At 37.5% G+C, this 20,568-nt stretch overlaps 1 protein-coding gene across 1 annotated transcript in view; it reads left to right on the top strand.

Annotated features, from left to right (window-relative positions):
- Nucleotides 1–15,167, top strand: part of adgrv1 (adhesion G protein-coupled receptor V1) — a 147,363-nt gene extending 132,196 nt beyond the window's left edge. Inside the window, exons 88-90 of the mRNA XM_039662332.2 lie at nt 6,096–6,284; nt 14,456–14,630; nt 14,744–15,167. Coding sequence (XP_039518266.2) covers nt 6,096–6,284; nt 14,456–14,630; nt 14,744–14,862 — 483 coding nt within the window. The 3' untranslated portion in view covers nt 14,863–15,167. The remainder of the gene's footprint in view (nt 1–6,095; nt 6,285–14,455; nt 14,631–14,743) is intronic.
- Nucleotides 15,168–20,568: the final 5,401 nt, after the last annotated feature.

Here is a 20,568-nt window from a genome sequence, read left to right as displayed (position 1 = left end):
CCCAATTTTGGGTCAAATATGGACAAACCCGAAATGTTGGGTTAAAAATGTTATGTAAAAATTTAACCCAACGGCTGGGTTAGTCCATATTTGACCCAAAGTTGGGTTAAAACAACCCAGCATTTTTTAGAGTGTAATCTTCACATTTGAGGGCCTGCATTTAGTGTCAGATCTGCAAATAGCCATCTTATCTCTGAATACAGATGTATTACTCTCACAATCACCTCACTATCACTACACAACTGCCCAGTCTGCTATTGTGTCGTATAGTTTCTACCCGTTCCAGATAGATAGAACAGATAGCTACTGCAGTTTTACAGCCTATTGATTTCTAAAGGCTGTGCATCTCTTGCATAACATTGTCTTAAAGATACTGGCAATGCGAGGGGGTGGACTGTGTTCAGAGTCATTATATAATGAAGAGAGTTTGTTTACCTGTTGACTTGGAACGATTGCAGTCAATAGACCAGTGCTGGAAGAAGTTAAAGGCATAGTTCACCCAAAAATGAAAATTACGTCATGAATTACTTTTTTAGAATCACTCCTCCATAGGCTCCTAAGGGATTGAAACTTGACGGCCCAGAAAGTCATCGAAGATAATGTTTAAATATTCCATGTGACTACAGTGGCTCAACTATAAGTTTATCAAGCGACGAGAATAGTTTTTGTGCGTAAAACAAAACAACAATAACGACTTTATTCGACTATTGGGTCATCATCAATCATCATCATATTTCAATATTTTTATTTTTTTTATGACACACTGTCTCTTTCTGTCACACACATATGTAGGCTAGTTATAAATGCTTTAGACTTTTAATGGTTAGTACTTTATTTTAAGTTTGAGGGTAAGAATCACATAAAAGAAAAAGAAAAATCCCTTATTTTGGGGATGGATTCCGGGAAATCTCCCTTATTTTCAATGTTGACAGCTATGCAATGTCAGCACTTCATCTTATATAGTAGGTGGCGGTAATACTCCTAAGCAGTGAACAGCTAGTAACAAGAAATAGTCTTCTCAGTTCGCGCGCATTGTTCGTGGAAATCTCTCGAACTCTCATCTCAGGCCCACAAGGAAGAAAAGGAATAGTCGAATAAAGTCGTTATTTTTTGTTTTGTTTTCCGCACAAAAAGTATTCTCGTCGCTTGATAAACTTATACTTGAGCCACTAGTCACGTGGAATATTTAAACATTTTCTTCAATGACTTTCTGGGCCGTCAAGTTTCAATCCCTTAGGAGCCTATGGAGGAGTGATCCAGCTCTCAGATTTAATCAAAAATATCTTCATTTGTGTTCCGAAGATGAACGAAGGTGGGGTTGGTACAGCATGGGGGTGAGTAATTAATGACTTCATTTTCATTTTTGGGTGAACTATGCCTTTAACACTTGACCAACTTCATAGGATGGTTTCTCTTAATAACTCTTTATCATCAGGATTGTGTTACAAGGAACAAGAAAGTTTGCTCAAGATTATATATGTTGAAATGCTACATGACTATTAAAGGGACAGTTCACCCAAGACTGAAAATTCTGTCATCTGTCATCCCAGTTGGGGCCTCAAGTTGTTCCAAATTTCCAAAAGAATATGTTTAATCAAACAGTTTATGGGCCCCAACTGTCCATAAACTGGGGTCCATAAACTGTCTGGTTATCCATATTCTCTCAAAATAGCTTATTTTGTGTTCAGCAAAAGAACAAAATTCATACTGGTTTGGAACAACTTGACCATGAGTAAATGATGACAGATTTTTCATTTTTGGGTGAACTGTACCTTTAAGGACAAAAAATGGGTCCATTGTGCAACAGTGTAGAGCTGCAAGAAGCACAGCTCCCTCAAAAGTCACTCCCATACCAAACCGCTTCCTGTTGGTCAGTGGGTTGAATACTGTAGGTGTGAACAACTTGAATGTAAGCAAAATCTTCAAATGACTAGATTTTTCCAACAAAGTTTTCTGTGACTGCACCTTTAGGCTGATGGACCTCCACTATTAATGATTTGATGCAATTTTACACAGTTTTCCTCTTTTTTTATGCAATACATATTCTATCTTATTTTATACTCCATATTTCATCTCTATGTAAAAAAGAAACAGAATCATTCAGAAGTGCATATTTATCATATAGATGTGCAACATACTGATTTATATATTAAAATTTAGCGTAACAAGCTAAATATGTCTTAAAGCTTGTTGACACTGAGTTTGACATTGGCGTGTTGTTCAGATGGCCTCTTGTGGCTGTTGCCCCATACCAAGTTCGAGTAAAAAGTAACTTTTTAACCTAAATTCCTTACCAACAGCAGAAAATATAAAACCATCCATATCAGTGGTTGCTGTTCTCAATATTTCCTCACTGTGACAGTTAGTGTAAACAGCATAAACACACAGTTGGGAATATTTGTTCTGCTTCTGTGTTGCTTGTCCTAAATTACAGACTGACTAATAGCAGGTCGGAGAAGCTGTTGTTGTTTCTGGCACATGGTTAAACATGATGCCCTTCACCTATAAGGGGCATAAATGGCACCAAAATTTTGTTTTGACTCCCTTTTGTTTTGAGTCAAACTTTAAATGACCACATAAATGTCAACAGTGCCTTCAACAAAACATGACATCCTCCTCTGGAAAATATTCACAAACATGTGGGAGGCTGGCCCGTAGAGATATTTGGGGCTGTGTTGATTCAATTTGTTTTTAATTCTCATAGGAATCATTTACAGTATATGTATATGTGATATTTTAGAGCTTTAACCATTCACCTCACATTCCCCCTATTTCCTGCAAACATTACAGTCTGCTTTCAATAATCAAGCCCTGAGCATCTGTTTTCATGTGCTGTTTTTTCCTGATGCTAATTTTCCATCGTCCTCTCATATTCTCAGTGGCTGTAGCTGTAAATGTAGTTAAAGTGCAGTAATATCATTTGAATGGTGCTGCTAGTCCTGCCTGATCGGGTAACCTGTAAAAAGCTTTATGTGAACCACAGCTGATTTTCAGATGTGAGGATGTATAATAGAGAAAGTGAAAAAGATATAGAAAGATAAGTCAGCAAGAGTATTTACACTTGAATTTGTTTTTTAAAAAATATAAATTGTTCAAAATTAAAGACTTGCATTGTAATTTTTTTTTTACTGTATTTTCGATCACAGATCAAAATTGAATTGTTGAGCTTAAAGGGAAATGAAAATTCTGTCACCCTCAAGTTGTTGCAAACCTGTATGAGTTTCTTTCTTCTGCTGAACACAAAAGAATAGAAGAACGATTGGAATCAAACAGTTTTGGGGCACCATTCACTTCCATAGTATTTTTTTTTTCTACTATGGAAATCAATGGTGCCAAACAACTGTTTGGTTCCAGTCGTTCTTCAAAATATATTCCTTTGTGTTCAGCAGAAGAAAGAAACTCATACAGGTGGGTAAATGATGACAGAATTTTCATTTTTGGGTGGAGTATCCCTCAAAAACATTAACACTTTAACGCTTAGGCCTAGTCAGGTCACTACAGTTGACAGCTAATTAAAAGCTGTTTACGTCAGTGGACACTAGAGCATGATTCTATACACTGATACCAAGTGGCGAGCCTTTGTATATGGAATTTTTGTTTTCTCCTAATCAAGATGGCAGCCCAGTCAGAAATGGCAAGTTCCCCCGAAATATCCACCAATTCCTTCTATCCTAGAAGACTTTTGTAACATCAAGTAGCTGTCAGACGTTTGGTGGTGTAATAATCACACACGACAAAGGAGATTACTCAAAGAACAATCTGTAATAATAAATACTGTAAGAAGAAATAGCAAAACCATTTAAGATAATGCCGAACAATGAACTGAATGAACACAGAGCTTAAATACAGAGATTATTTGGATAATAAACAGAATGGGAGCAGGTGTACAATAAACTAGGAACACAAATATCATCGATTATCTGTGAATAACGGCTTCAATTTCAGTGTGTTACTCACACAAGTTTTGGGCTCACAGGTTTCCAAATTTAGAAGACTATTCCATTAAATGTTATTTATTTAAGTGGTGTCGGCCTGTTTTTTCCACACCATTTTTTTTTACAAGATGCATCATGTCAACTCATTTCCCTTATACCTGAGGTAGTAAAACCACACTTGTCTGTCCTGACCCGAGAAACGTTATGTAACTAGCAGAATGAAATTGAGCATGCTGATCTAGCCTCTGGATATACAGTATGTGTGTCTTTTAGGTAGCAGTGATAAAGCTGTTCATTGGAGCACAGGCTGCCCACATAGTCTTTAAATCAGCCCAGAAATCAATGCTCTATTTTTGTGAGGTGTGTGTGTGTGTGTGTGTGTGTGTGTGTGTGTGTGTGTGTGTGTGTGTGTGTACGTGCTTATATCCATTATTTACTTTTCCTGCCTTGGATGGTGAGCTTCAGTGGTTTCAGTAAGGTCTACATTATGTTTACTTTTCATTTGGATGCAATTGCGTTTTAAAGAAAGTCTTGTTTAAGTTCAAAGGAAGCAAGTCCAATATACACGTTACTGTATGCATACACAAAATCTAAATATAGCATTAATATAAAATATTTTATTGCATGAATGTTTTGCCCATCATTATTACATATTCGGGTCCTTAGCGACCTGGATCTGTATTTAATACGGATGGATCACTACCTGTCCGGATGAAATAAAACTCTTCAGATATTAGACAAATATTACATACAGCTTTATAAAATAAAGCATATTTTGTTACGTTTGGAGCTTCTGTATTACCAAAAGCTGAGCACTTTTCTCCACTCATTTTAGTTTCACCTGCAGTCTCTCACCCATATGTCACATTTGTTATAACATTTCTGGTGTTCATGAGATATTTGGCAAGAGTGTGTGTACAACAATATTCGGTTGGGTGCTATTGACCATTGTCATTCACGGTTGGCCAGATCCTCAATGACAATGATGTCAGAGGGAGGGAAATGATGTCATTCTGTTACAAAATTTCATCTGGATTTGGAGACCAAATGATTGATGATGTTTGTTCTTTTTGATTAGTTTCACAAACACATTTGGAATGTCAAACGGATGGACACTTTAGATGTGATAGTCCTTACAATGTTGCTCCTGAAATAGTTTTACATTAGCCTTCTCTGAATCTGTTTTGAATATTATAGAATAATTGTGGTCCTAAATGCTGGTACATAGTACATAGTTAAAGGAGTAGTTCACTTTAAAAAAAAAAAAAAAAGTTTTGCTGATAATTTACTCAACCCCATGTCATCCAAGATGTCCATGTCATTCTTTCTTCAGTCGAAAATAAATTAAGGTTTTTGATGAAAACATTCCAGGATTTTTGTGCATATAATGGACGGTTCAAGGTCCAAATGAGAGTTTCAGTGCACCTTTAAATGACATCAGACGATGAATAAGGGTCTTATCAAGCAAAACGGTGGGTCATTTTAAAAATAAATAAAAAAGTTTAAGTTTTAACTTGCTCTGTTCTGTGATGCACGTTCGTGAATCTCCTGTTTGGACTTGTTCATCAAAATGAACGGATCTTTTTCAGAGTCAATTTGTTAATTTTGTTCGTTGAATCAACCTAATGACTCGAAAAAAAAATTATTTCATTTCGATGAACGAGTTCGAACAGGAGAGTCACAAACCTCACAGAACAGAGCAAGGCGAGCATTTGAGCTTATAAAACTTAAAGTTTGTTATTTTTTATTTTTTAAATGACCAATCGTTTCGCTAGATAAGACCCTCATTCATCGCCTGGGGTCATTTAAAGCCCTTTGAAGCTGCAAGCTGCACTGAAACTCTCATTTGGACCTTGAACCGTTTGGTTCCCAATGAAGTCCATTATATGGAGAAAAATCCTGGAATGTTTTCATCAAAAACCTTCATTTCTTTGTTAATTAAGACGTGGACATCTTGGATGACATGGGGGTGAGTAAATTATCAGTTTTTTTTTTTTTTTTTTTAAGTGAACTACTCCTTTAATGCAGAGTTTGAAACATTTAATGTTGACTATATGGAGCCCTGCATTACCTTTCTCAACGGGATAGAGGAAATAACTAAATTCCTCTGATGATACAGTGTGCTGAGCTCTTCTAACATTATGATTCATCTTTTTCCAGGGTCTTTATGTGTTTTCCGTGTACTTCATCATGCATAGTCAGGTCTTCTGGCCAGCTAAGGCAACCTACACCGTGGAGATGAATGGTCACGGCAGCCCAGACTCCATGTATCAGAGCACCGGTGCCGCTACCGTCGGTGGAGGAGAAATCAGCAAGTCCACACAGAACCTCATCAGTGCCATGGAAGAGGTGTGTCCGTTACTGATATGAGGGTTTTGATAAATGTTTCTAATGATCCGTTATTGCACGTGCTTTATTTGGCAGTGGCATCTGACAGCTTTTCCTAGCACACATGCACTTGTAACATTACATTGGTAGCGTTTAAATATGCGTGTGTTTGCATAACCACCTATTTATCATCCTCAGGCTGAGGTAGAGGATTCTCAGACCTGTGTTTGTTCATCAAGTCTGCTCACCACACATTGACTGTGAAAGTGTTATGCAATAAAGAGGCCTGGTGTAGAAGCTCACATTCCTCTAAGCCCTCAATGTAAACTTTTCACAGATCCGGGAAAAAGGGTGTACATGAGGTTAGGAGGAGAGAGACATGCCTGTGGAGAGAGAACAGGCTGCATGGGAAAGACGGGCAGAGATCAAGAAAGGCTTTTAGAGGAGATATTTATAAAGGAAATATCACCGTTTCCTGTAGTCAGAGCTGTTCTCAAGACTCTGTTCTTTTATTAATGAGATTGAAATTATACTACAGCTGAAACAAATTGAGTAGAATATATTTATACTGTATATATTATTCCAATCATGACAAGTCTCTGAATAGTTTTAGTATATTATTGGATATATGTGTAGCAAATCTAGTCCGTCAAGATACAAATGCAAGAAGCATTAGTCTTGACGAACTAGATGCTTGCTTCTGGTGCTCCCGCAGAGCAAGTTTAGACATGAAACTGTCACTAAATACACAGAGAGCATGTAAGATATGCTGTTGCTGCATGAATACACATACATAAATCTACACAGGAGGAACTGGGGGAGGTGGAGGGTTTTAGAGAAACTCTGATGAACGTTGAGCCTTCCTGCTGGAGCAGCTCACAGCAAACACTGAACCAGACTATTAAAATGTTGAGCAGACAATCTCATTGGCTGCGGAATCTTGACCTCTATTGTTTATTAATTTATTTTATGATAACATTTAATTATTTGCTTGGGTTTTAGTTTTAACTACTGTTCTGTTTTACCTCAGATGAACTTGGACAGAAGCTTTCAGATAGAGAGAGATACTCTTTAAAACGTTTCGAATGAATTATGAGCATACGTTCTTGAGGTTGATGAAACATTTCATACAATAGAATGAATATTTTTTTTAAAGGGATACTTCAGGATTTAGCATTAAGCTTTGTATAAGTAGAAAACCTGTAATATTTTGGAATTACCATGCTTTCCACCCTCATATTCCCTTGAAACGAGAGATTTATGTCTGAAAAAAATCCTCCGATGATGCAAAAATTGTCATTTTGTGTCATCGGAGGATTTTTTTGGCCAGAGGCCTAAAGACTACTACAGTTCCGCATGTTTTCAACCCACCCATAGAGGGTGGGATCTCACTCACAGAATGTGCACAATGTGTCAGCCATCTTTTTTTGGAAGCTAAGCTAGCAGGCTCTTGTTCTGTGGAGAAAGCTGAGTAGTAGGTTACCATCCTCTTTTTTTCTGGACATGTCCGGCTGTCGAGATCGTACAAAATGTCCGGGATTCAGCTTTTGCTTTCTGCAGTCACCATTCATTGTTTACATGCACACCTTTTGTTTCAATCTAACTGAATTCATTCCGATTGGTAAATCTGAATGTAGTGTTTACATGAACGCTAATCAAGTGATTGGTTGATGTGCATTTTAACATTGCTAAGAAAATTCCCGCTCCTCCTTCAGAAGCGAGACCGTCTCACAGGTGTCGCTCATCGGTAATCAAGCCACTGGCCTCGCATCATTCTCCCGTGGCCCTCAGTTGTCTTGCTCGCCACAGTAAACATAATGAATGGCGACTGTAGAACGCAAAAGCCGAATCCCGGACAATTTGGGTGATCTCGAAATCCCGGGCAGACTTATCATCACGGAGACTCGCTGGTAGCCTAGACTTGTTTAACTACTGCGCTCTTTAACCTAGGGCAACGAGGCAAGTGTATTCTGGGAGTTGTTGTCTTTCATCCACATAAGCCAAAAATACATTTTCTGCCTTTTCTCAGTCTAGAAAGCTCCAAATTCAAAAATAATTTCTTATTTCTTCTACATAAATGACCCATTTTAAATACACATTCATCTTTCCAGAGGTGAAGTATTCCTTTAGAAGCTGTGCCATAATATGCACGATACATGCAGTATCCAATGTGTTAGCCTTCCCATAGTTTCTAGTTTGAACAGTGTATGGTGTTATAGATCGTTTATGGTTATTTCACAGGCCAAAATATTTAGATGATGGATCATCTTGACTACCAGTTGATGGGGATGAGAATGAGCAGATTGACAACCTTTGAACCAGTAACACATACTACTATACCATGGTCCTAAAAATCCAGCTTGACCAATTTAAGGCTAATTCATATTGGATTGACATATAGGCAAGCCAATGACAAAAGACATGTTTACCGGGTTTTGTAGGAATGGCACTTGTGAATGGCCCAATTTATCTAAAAGTTAAAAAAAATAGGGTCACTGTGTTGAAATGTCTATAATCGTCGGTCAATATAAAATAATTATTAGTTTGGCACATTTACATTTATGAGGGTTGTAGCATCATGATAAAACTTAACCACTTAACTGTCACTGTCCCACAGGTGGGACGTTTGCCACTATATTTTTAAAACAATAATATCTTAGTAAATACCTTAAATAATATTGACAAACTTTATATCATTTGAAAGCTTACAATCTCTAGTTTCCATATTTGCTGACTGATTTTCAAAATATATTACAGAGGAGCCATAATTTATCAATATAAAACAATAATATTTTCATACTTATAAGGCGTGTTCAGACCTTTATTTTAAAATAGCAGTAAACATGAAAAATCATGAAAAAATGGTAGATACCTCAGTTTGTTTTCATGCCAAAAGTTCAAAAGATAGAATCCATTCAATTATTTTGGGAAAAAAAGGTCTGAAAAGTTTGAAATATCAAGAAAAAAATAATAAATTCACCATTTGTGACGTGGCAGCTAGCTATGACTTACATGCGTGTTCTTTGTATGTGTTTCTTAGAGGTTCAATTCATATCAAAATCTGCCAAACTTCCCATGCTACTTCTGAATAGGATCTCTACTTCAGAAATTGTATGAAAATTGTGAAAATAATGATTCATATCACTCAAAACACGAATGGAAATGCAGGCGCCCTTATATGGGCAGTAATGGAGTCTGATTGTGCCCTAGTGAAAAAGTTTGGTACTGCGCTCAAACAAAATCTTACTGAAAGCTCATTTTTTGAGATATCAACCTAAAATTTGAAACACAACTTGTTCAGATTTTTGGCTTTGATTTTTCTGCAGTTTTAGAGTAGCCCAGGTTTTGAAAATATATATTTTATGTAAAATATGAATAATTAATATTTTTGCATTGTACATTTCAATAAACTCAAACCTCTATAACTTTTTTTCTCTTTCACTTTCTTAATTTATTTCACTTCTACAAAAATCTGCCAAATGTCTTCTTTAAAACAAGACCAATCATATGTCTATATTCCAAAGCATTCTTGAATTACAACCATTTAAGTTCGAAATGTGCATTTTCATGTCAATTCAAAAAAGGGGGGGTGACAGTTAACAGGTTAAAGTAAAAGGTTGTTATCGATGCTCCATTCAACTTTTACACAGTTCATCCTACTTTTTGGTAATTTTTGTTTGTGCTGTCAGCGCTTGCCTTTTCAGTGTGTAGGTGCAAATGAAGAGGTCTGGGTTAAGTTCATCCTCCAAAAAATGTATAAAGCTTTTATTAAAAAGAAAAATCAATGCAAAAAGCCTTGAAATTGTAAATATATGCAACTAAAGCTAATGTATTCCCAAAACGTTGTCTGCTTAGTTGAATCCATTGATGCGATATTTTCCCAGCCTTACTGAATTTTGATTTGACAATTCAGCATTAGGGGCCAAATCAATAGTACTGTGGTAAGACTATAGTTTTTGACCTCTAGTGCAGACTTAGGAGGTAATCCTGTTTTGTTCATGAGAGCACTTACTTCTGGCTTAAAGTGGCTCGTAGTGTCACATGTGGCCTCGGGACAAGAGACGGTTGGGTGGGGAGGAGGTGACCGGTAGAGGGAGGAAAGGAAACCACGCACTGGAGGGGTGGTCGTCTCCTCAGGCTCTTCAAACAGACTTGAGTAGGTGCCTGGCGGTGCTCAGTTCACCCAGCGTACATTCTGTTCTGATTACAGGACTGCTGATAGGTTATTGTACCAGAATGTGGTGCCTGGGACATGGTGGACTGGAGTGGCCTTTCCCTACATCCTCCTGGGAAAAGCAAAGGAAATGAAGCCCTTGCTATTAGGAATCACATTAAAGGGAGGGCAGGCCAGATGCACTGTTTCATAATGGTGTGTTTAATGAGGCAAATTGTTCTTTGCTTTGATGATTAAAATGAATGATAGAATAGATTTGAAAAATGGTCACAAGATGAAGTCAGAAGGTTAGTGTGATGGATATCACTGCCTCTTCAAAACATCAACAGTCTCTATTTAGTTTGCTGTTTCTCTTATATGTGGAAACATTAGAGATATGTGTAGGTGAAGAGTTTGATTGTACCATTTATATTACAACAAAATGGCTGCATGACTGTTAGCAGGATAACAACATAACAAAGAAAAACCTGGAGGAATATTGTGTCTTGTCTTGTGTGGTGAAGTCATTATTTAATGATGTTTGTTTTGCAGTGTTATGTTTTTGTATTGTTCATTGAATATTGGCTGCAGTTTTATTTATATAGCGCCTTTCCAAAGCTCAAAGTCGCTTTCCATTGTGCATTACAATACATTTAGACACCCACATAAATATTACAGTCACATAGGATACATATAATCATATTATCCAAAATGCATGTTAAAGCAAAAATGAAAATGATGTCCTCAATGACTCACCCTCCAATTATACTTAGATATAGGCTCAATCCTAATTGAAATATGAAATATTCCCCTACGAAATGGAACAACGCTTAATGAACCCGATACATCATCAGTCGTCGGTGATGGTTCTGCCGTTACAGAGTTTTTACAGGATCTCTCCATGACAACAGATGACAATCAGCTCAGTTGCTCTTAACTTTGAATAAACATGATGATTATAACATCCCTTCCTCGAAGTGTATGTCTTATCTGATCAGAAAGGTCATTTATTTTACAGTTTCTTAATTTAAATCAATATAGTGTTATTATAAGAGTAAAGTGCGTGGTGGAATCAGCTGGCGCTTAACCGTTTGCGAAGTCATCTTGCCGGTTATTTGCGATGCATTCCGTGAACTTTCTCTTAGCCCTCTGTTTGGAGTGTGCCTCTAAAAAAATTTCCGTTTCGAGGGCGATGTAGCCATACCCCTTCGCCCTACCCCTAGACGTGAACATGCAAAACGGAGGGGTAGGACCAAGGGGTGAATTGGGATTTAGCCTTAGATTCTATAGGTTACTCCAAATAAAAATGTGAAGAAATGTGAATATGTAGATTGTTTGATGTGTAGACACATAATTTTAACATTACCTCTGTAGACCTCTCCACTCCAGAAATATGCAGTGTTTAATGCAATTACATCAGATTTTACTTTAAATTATCGTGAGCTTAGAATTATAAGGTTATATCTCTATTTAGGGTAGTTCTGAGATATTGAGCGTCAAAGTTTTTACATCCCAGCTGGCAAAACTGTTGTGTAGAATAATTTTCTTTTATAGCTTTATCTATTAATCTTTTTTTTTTACAAAAATAACACCACACAGGCATTAATAAACACCTAATGGATCAGATTATGTCAAAAACTCAATTTCGACCAAAAGTGGAGATAGAACCTTATAATTCTAAGCTCACGTTATAGAAGAATTAAGAGTAATCCCTTTAATTGAATTACAGTATTTACATTACTTGGTAATTACTTACACCCAACACTGTATATCAGTAATTAAATTGTAAACTTAAGCATTGACTCGAGAAACTATTTCTCAAGCTGAAACAGTTCTGCTAGTGTGAAATATGCAGACCTCTTGTTGTCTGGCACTGTTGCCATGGTGACTCGTAATATCCGCGCTCCATTGATAATGGCTTTTTTTTATAGTTGTGGTGTACGTGCTTAACTCAGTGTCAGTCAACTTAGAGTTGAATGAAATAACTAATTTCAGCTGTTATGTAACTGAAAACTCAGAGTTTCCCATCTCAGGGTAAGCCAACTCAGAGTTCAAGTTTTAACTCAGAGTTGATTGAACCTACTTATTGAGATGGACCCCAGGTGACATAGATGAACACTGAATGACAGATGATGCAGATAAGTATGATGAGTGCTGGCAGGTGTGGGTAATGGTGAAGGAGGTGCTGTTGTGGGCCAAGGAGGATGATGGGAACTGTAGTGCGGACGGAGACTAACATATGACAGAGACAATGACAGTGACGAAGACAACTAGAGAGTCATGGTGACTGTGACACATTCATTGTCACTACAATTAACAAAATTATTATTGTTTTTAAAAATTCTTTTGTAGCTCATGAACAGAACTAGATGTGTTTGATGCTTTCTTTACAGCTAATTAACGGTAAATAGTTATCACTTTAGATTAGGTCACAGATCTAAAAATAGTTTAAAGCACTTAATTAATGACATTTTCCGTGACCTATAATCTAAAGTGTGAACAATTTACTTCTAATAGCGATTAACAACTCATTATTGAGTTGTACATCACTTATGAGTAATAAGTTACGAAAGCATAAAAAACATCTAAATATTTATATTAGCTAATTAAACAATATTTGTAAACATCTATTTTTTTTACATATGAGAATAAAAAACAATAATAATTGTGTTAATTACCGTGACAATGAATGAACTCACTATGTATATAATTGTATAGCTATATATTGTATATAACCTATTAACAATGTAGACAATTCATAAGCTATAATAAATCATAAGCTAATAGTCTGCACTTTATTTCTGTATAATTAATGTTAAATGTCGCCGAAATGTTTCTTTTTATCATTGTTGATGATAGATAAGTTGTTCTGCTTAACCCTTATGCTGCATTAGGGACATTTTTGGTCTTTTGCAGTTTAATTTCTTTGACCATTTTGGCTGTTTTAATGCAAATGGTATGAAATTTGGCAAAATTGTGACTTTTTGGATACATGTAAAAAATGTGATCCCATTTTGCAAAATATGTATAACACACACTGTGTAGATCAAATAGTAACACTCAGCACCATAAAGACCAAAAATGGCCCATTGAAACCCATTAAAACGTTGTTTAAATCTGAGGCTGTCAGTAATACATGAAACATGATTTTTGCACAAACATCCTTTCATTTTGAAGCAAAAGCATTATATTTGCATTATATAGTATATTCCACCAGATGACGTCACTACATATTTATTCCCTAGGGGTGGAAATGCACCTTATTTAAGGCAATAGGCAATGTTTAATAGGTGGCCATTTTTGGTCTCTAACGCGCTAAGTGGGATTTTTTGCAAAGTGGGACTGTGATAATCCAAATCTAAAGTTTTCTCTTTGCATTTAGTTTATTGAAAATAATTGAATTTGTGTGTTTTTTCCTCTTCTACAAATCGATGGTTTTCGCAAACAAAACTGGTAATTAAAGGGTTAAAATCCTGAAATTGAATACATTTTTGGTAGTTATGATGAGGACTGATGCTGGTTAAAAGATTTAACTTGGTAAAAGTGGAAAATAATAATAATATATAATATTTTAGGCAATGTTTAATATGTGGCCATTTTTGGTCCTTAATGCACTCAACGGTGTTAAAAATCTAATGCAGCACAAGGGTTAATATTTTTAGAGACCCAACACATTTTTGATGAATAGAAAGTTCAAAATAACTTTATTTTGAAAATAACTATTTTATAAGATTATTCATTTCCCTCACATATAAAAATATCATCCTCAGCAATACCAGAATTAAATTCATAATATGTGAAAACGTGTAAACTCATCCCACAAACCCATCCAAGCAAAACTCTACAGAAATCCAAGCCTTTGTAACCTGTGAATGACCCCACCGCCAGACAATCCAGTGAATTCAGCGATGATTTGTGTGTGTCATTTAAGCTCAGACTGGGTACACAAACTAGTCATTTTAATTTGCTGAAGCTTTGAAAAAATGGTAGTTGTTTGCTTTTTCTGACATCTAAAGACCCTTTTTGTTATGTTTTGCAGATCTCTGCAGACTGGGAGAGAGCTTCACTGAGGCCCAGCAGTCAACCCAGCAGTGTTTTCAAACAGAGTCCTCAGGACGAGACCTACATCACAGAAGGAGGTTTCATCAACACTAATCTGGTGCAAGACGAGGAGTCACAGGAGTTTGATGACCTCATATTTGCCTTAAAAACTGGTACGTCCTGTTCTCCAAAATGGTAGTTCCCCCTTTTTTTTTTTGGGATGAATACTAGAAATGTTTCTTTGGAAGAGACCAAAATATGAGAATAATGGTTTACCTACACACAGGTTCTGGCCTTAACATGAGTGACAACGAGTCAATCCACGGCAGTCATGATGGAGGTAGTGTGGCTAACTCTCAGATCGTAGAGCTGCGGCGGATCCCGATCGCAGACACACATCTCTAACCTCACTATTTTTTTGTACTGGAAATTGTAAAATAAAAACAATAGTTGTTTTTGTTTTTTTACTGTTTCTGCCTTTGCACTAAATCTTGTTAGATTTTGAGTTGTCTTTTTATACGTGGGAATTGAAACTGTTTTTTTTGTTTGTTTTTTTAAATATACATATGTGAATATAATTACAACTAAATTAATTTGTGAAGATTTAGTATTGGTTTGAATGGAAATGTCACATAGATTGATTGGAGGTCGGGCCAGTGCGCCCCATAATTCTGCTGCTTGATTTGTGTAACACCAATAATAAATGATTCAACCAACATTCAGTCTGTGGATCTTTATACAAAACATCTACTTCATAATAACCTTGAAAATATCTTATTGGCAGTAAAATAAAAGTACACATTCAGAACCAGATGAAAACAAGATTGTGCACATACCGCTTTAGTATCGACATGAACAAACCAGTTCCACAGGTACACACTTTGCCAAAGGAAACACACTTTGTTTGTATGGGAAACAATCTGTCTGGACCCTGAAAAGAAGCACATAGACCAGTACATATTTGATATTCAGTCACAGTGAGGTATATGGAAGAAAAATTTTCATCCTGTCTGCTTAGTTGCATTTCCTTCAATTTATTTCACTGGCCTGAATTGACAGGAGGAAACATTGTACAGATAACATACTGAAAGTATTGCTCTTATGTTTCTGGAGAGGGTTCACATGTTGAGACAAAGATTTTAAAGTGTGTGTGTGGGGGAGTATGATTTGTACTGAAATGGCCAGTGAGGGAAACCACTGTGGACTGGAGGTTTGCAGTCTAACCTTCTTGGATGAGACACGGGTGGCACATCCAAGAATTAAGAGCTGTCGTCAGCTACGTGGACCCACAGCTCTGTAAGAGCTAAAATAGTTTAAAGGGATAGTTAACTTTGAAATTAATTTTTGATATTAAAAATTAATTTCCACAGTATTTTGAATTTTGACTTTTGACAACATTTTTCAGTCAAACCGTTGTTGTCTATCAGTCATACACTGGAGGCTAAGGGGGTCCACCAAAAAGCATGCACAGAGAAGTCAAAATTAAACATGATTTAATGACTCGCAAATGTAAGTACACACTGATGGCCTAAGACACGAAACGAGCGGTTTTTGTGAGAAAACGAACAGTATTTATATCGTTTTTACCTCGTGTAATCACAGTGACGTCCAAGTGATCTGAATCAGTTGTCAAATGTCCAACTGAACCGAACTGAATCAGTTCAATGTTACGCCTGAAGTGATCGCTTGCGTGTGACGTCACTCAATATTTACACGGAGAAATTGTGAAATTGTGAAATTAAATGGACTGTAAGTTAATTGTCACACTGATAAGAAGGCGGGGAACAAGTGATATTTATTCCAGGAAGCCGAAGAGTACTCACAGGGTAATACAAATCACTGACAGTGGACTGAACAAAACAGGGAGACTTTATAAGAGAACAAATGAGGGAGAACATAAACAGGTGTGAATGGTTAACTAATCATAAGATACACAATGAGGGCAAATGAACAAGACAAATGAAGACATAAATGTTACAGTACTTCCTCCTCCCGGAAGGCACGACCTCGCGCCATAGGTGGGCCAACGACCAGGAAGTAGGGACCAGGGTTGAGCGTACCAGTGCCGACTGGATTTTTGCCAGATTAATACATGGGGGAATAAATGAATTGCTGCCTTATAATTTGGCCAAAAGAAGGAATCTTAGGCAGAGTAATTATGCTGCTTTCCTTCTGAACTAGCAGTTGCGTAGCAGCTTGTCTATATGATGCTTTAGAAATGTGGCCTACTTAGGAAGCACACTATATGTTCTGGAGCAGAGCGCTTAAGCAACCCTCTTCCTGTTTCTTCCTCTTAAAGATGTCTATCCTCTGTAAATCACACAACCCCTTTATGGACCCGTATCGTCAAGCCATCTCCCCCAGCTGAAGAAAACACATTCCCAGGGCTGATGCAACTCCCCCAAAACAAACAGATCATCTTTGAGGTCAGAGGGCTGTAACCTCTCAGATTATACGCGGTTGAAGTCAGATCAGTTCCAGATGAGTGTACTCCAGTCAGCGGGGAGACGGATAAACTTCACCATATGCCATGTCTTACCATTTGATTTACATCTGCAGTGACACAGTATGAGTAGCTTGGCACAAGCGTCAGCCTGCGCAATACTGCTGGAACGCAGAGCGCGCTTTAGGGAGCCGTGGGCCAAAAGTAGCTCCTGAGAATTTAGTTTAGATATTTTCAAGCTTTATAACTTTTATTGCTAAAATGTAAGTTCAAAATCCTTTTGACCTTGATACCAATTTATATGTATTTATTATTTAACTCATCCTCATGTTGTTCTAACCCTGAATGACTTTCCCAGATAGCAAACTGACATTGAATCAACGTGGAAATATGACATCGAACGTTGATCTGACATTGTTTTGCTCATCGAATTAACATTGAACCAACGTCAGATGCGTCATTCTTTCAAAACTAACGGAAAATCAACTTGAAATCAACGCGTTGTTTCAACGTTATGAAAGCAAACCAATTTTCGATTTCATTTAGCTTTGAAGAATGCCGCGTCTGACGTTGGTTCAACGTTAATTCGATGAGCAAATCAACGTTGTTTCAATGTCATGAGAGACGTCGTTTCCACGTTGATTCAATGTCAGTTTGCTGTCTGGGTTCTCTCTTCTGTGGAACATAAAAGAAGATATTTCGAAGAATGTTTTTGTACAGTATATAATAGAAGAAAATAATAGAAGAAAGAGGCGAACATTCACAGACTTTGATAATAAAAATGAACAAATACAAAACAAAAGCGAAAGGCAGCAGCCCCTCATGGACGACTGCTGTCACATAATAAAACACAACATAAATCCAGGCCGGGCCAGTTTCATTCTTCACTGTCGTCACTCCTCCTTTTATGCTTCCACTCCTCCGTGGATAGTGCTCATTATCAATCACGCCACCGGCATCACACCGTTGTCTCACGGCCCTTGGCCTCGTCCTGCCAGTGATTACTTTTACAGTGCGCTTCAGTAGGATGTTCTCAGTTAGGCTGCAACCATATTTGATATTCTTGTTGGGCTTATGGCATTTGGGTAGATGGGCTGTCTAAACAAACTGTCTCCAGAGGCTTAAGAGCAAGTATGTGTTGTGTGGTTTCCTCTGTGTGCAAACAAATGCTCTTATGATAACTACAGTATAAGTGAACACCTACTTCTTCCAGAACAAAAAAGTACTTAAAGTTTAACTTAAAGAGATGTACTTCACATTGTAAGATGTGAAGTAAGATGTAAGATGAATCTGTATTTAAAATGGGTTATTTATGTATGAGAAATGTGAAATTATTTTTGAATTTGGAGCTTTCTAGACTGAGAAAAGCCAGAAAATGTATTTGTGGATGAAAGACAACAACTTCCAGAATGCACTTGTTTTGCTGCCCTTGGAGGCCACGCCTGCCGTACGGTGTACATTTTAGGACTTAGACTTTGTCTGATGCTTTGTCTGATGCCTTTTTGTCTGAAGCTGTTTTGTCTGATGCCTAATTGTACGAGACCTGACACCTGACATTGTTTTTCCTGAGACCTGAAGCTTTTCAGTCTGAGGCGCGATGCCGTTTTGTCCAATAACTGAAGCCTTTTAGTCTGAGGCATGATGTCTTATCTTCATATGTCTGAGGTCTGAGGATGTCCTAAAATGTACACCGTACTGCCGGTAACAGAGTGCAGTAGTTAAACAACAAGTCTAGGCTAGAGAGTCTCCATGATTAGTCGGCCCAAAAATGTGTTTTGAGATCGCCCAAAATCATTATCACTATTCATTATGTTTACTGTGGCGAGCAGGACGAGGCTATAGGGCCGCGGGAGTACGGCGTGAGGCTGGTGGTGTGATTACAGATGAGCAACACTTGTGAGACGCGCCAGTCTTGTATCTCTCAAAAAAAGATGGCTGACACTATTGTGTACATTCTGTGAGTGAGATCCCGCCCTCTATTGAAAACATGCGGAACAGCCCCTACTACTGACTGTAGTCTTTAGCCTCTGGCCAAAATATCCTCAGAGGATGCAAAACCCGTCATCTGAGGATTTTTTTCCAGACAAAAAATACATAAATCTCTCGTCTCATGGGAATATGAGGGTGGGAAGCAAGGTAATTCGAAAATACTACAGGTTTTCTACTTATACAAAGTTACCTGGTTGCCTTAAAATTCTGAGTTCATTGAAGTTAAAAATTTGAATTAATACAATAAATGAGATTAGTTTAATAAATAGAAACTCAAAATATGATGTTACCTGCACCACATTAGCTATCAAGTAGATTTGACAAAAGATAAAAAAGTTGTATGTAATCAAGTCTCTGTAATGCTGCAGTAACCTTTCAGTTCTGGCGATCATATGATATCAAGAAGGACACGACACTGTTTACAAGTGGTGCTTGCCAAGATGTCCAGACGCTAGCTCTGCTCTAGATTCCTTGGCCTTGGGCACTTAGACCAAGGTATGAAAGTTTCCAACAATAATATCATGGTGATGGGTGAACATGGTCTTGGCCTTGAGAAACGTGGCCTTGGTCTGGGTCTGAAATCATATGGATCGCACTCTACTTCCAGTGCACTAAAGATTACATTTACCTTAACTGTGTTATCATCTTCATTATAGTGAATTCCCAAGAATTCCTTAACAGCATCCCATGACTCTGAACTTCTTATCAAAATTTGGAATAAATTCAACATTTTCTGCATTTTAGTTCATCGATAGATATTTGGCCTTGATGTGTCTTGGTATGGATCTTAGGGTGGCTGGCCAGAAATCATGTTAATGCTGGACTGAACTGCCGCTATTTCAGATAGTCTGAATAGTCAATGTGTTGCATGCTGAGGTCAAGAACATTGGTGTTCTGTTTATACTTTTAGCACCCCTTCAAAGAATAAATAGATCCAGGCTGTGGGCTCAGTCATTCTGTTTTGTTCCAGATTGACCTCAATTAGTGAAAGTCAGTCAGTCTTTGAGACTGAACCCACTCTGGTATTCTGTTCAGCACTCCCTGGAATCTCCTCTATATTTAGCTTACAGTTTAGCGTAGCCTGTACTACAAGCAATAAATCTCAGACAATTTTTGCACAGCTGGCATTTTGCTATTGCTAAATCTGCAGTGCAACAACAGACTGCAAAAGCAGTTAGGTATTGTGGTAAATATGTTAAAGTCCCTGTAAAGTCAAAATTAAGTATGTGTTCTGAGTTTGTCACACCACAGAAAAATGTGTTATTAGCCACCCAGCCAAATTTGAATGATAAAAAAGCCGGCAAGTACATAAAATAAGCTATCAAAATCTTGAAAAAATGAGCAGTTATCTCGGTTCTCAAATGCTGGGGGCGTGTCCGCTAGCTACGCTGAAACCACGCCCACTAGCGGGAAAGCTGTCGACGGTGATATTAGCTGATACTACTGTCGGGACGGGAGGATGAACGCTGAGGCGGGAGATAGTCGTTTTGGCGGCGTTCACCAGAAACAGTGGATCATCAGTGAATCCCAGTTGTCTCTGAGGAAAGTTTATAAAACTATCCAGTGTAAAATGATCACTTCAGAGGCGGGTGTTGGTGGTGATCCTCAGCTCTTCATCAAGGTTGGTTCTCTAAAAACCTCTTCTTGATGTGGTCGTTTTTTTTATGGAATTTAAATGA

This window comes from Pimephales promelas, chromosome 4 (assembly GCF_988280905.1).
Source record: "Pimephales promelas chromosome 4, fPimPro1.hap1.1, whole genome shotgun sequence".
Taxonomy (NCBI): Eukaryota; Metazoa; Chordata; class Actinopteri; order Cypriniformes; family Leuciscidae; genus Pimephales; species Pimephales promelas.
Note: the sequence above shows the minus strand (reverse complement) of the source record. Positions and strands in the feature narration are given on the sequence as shown.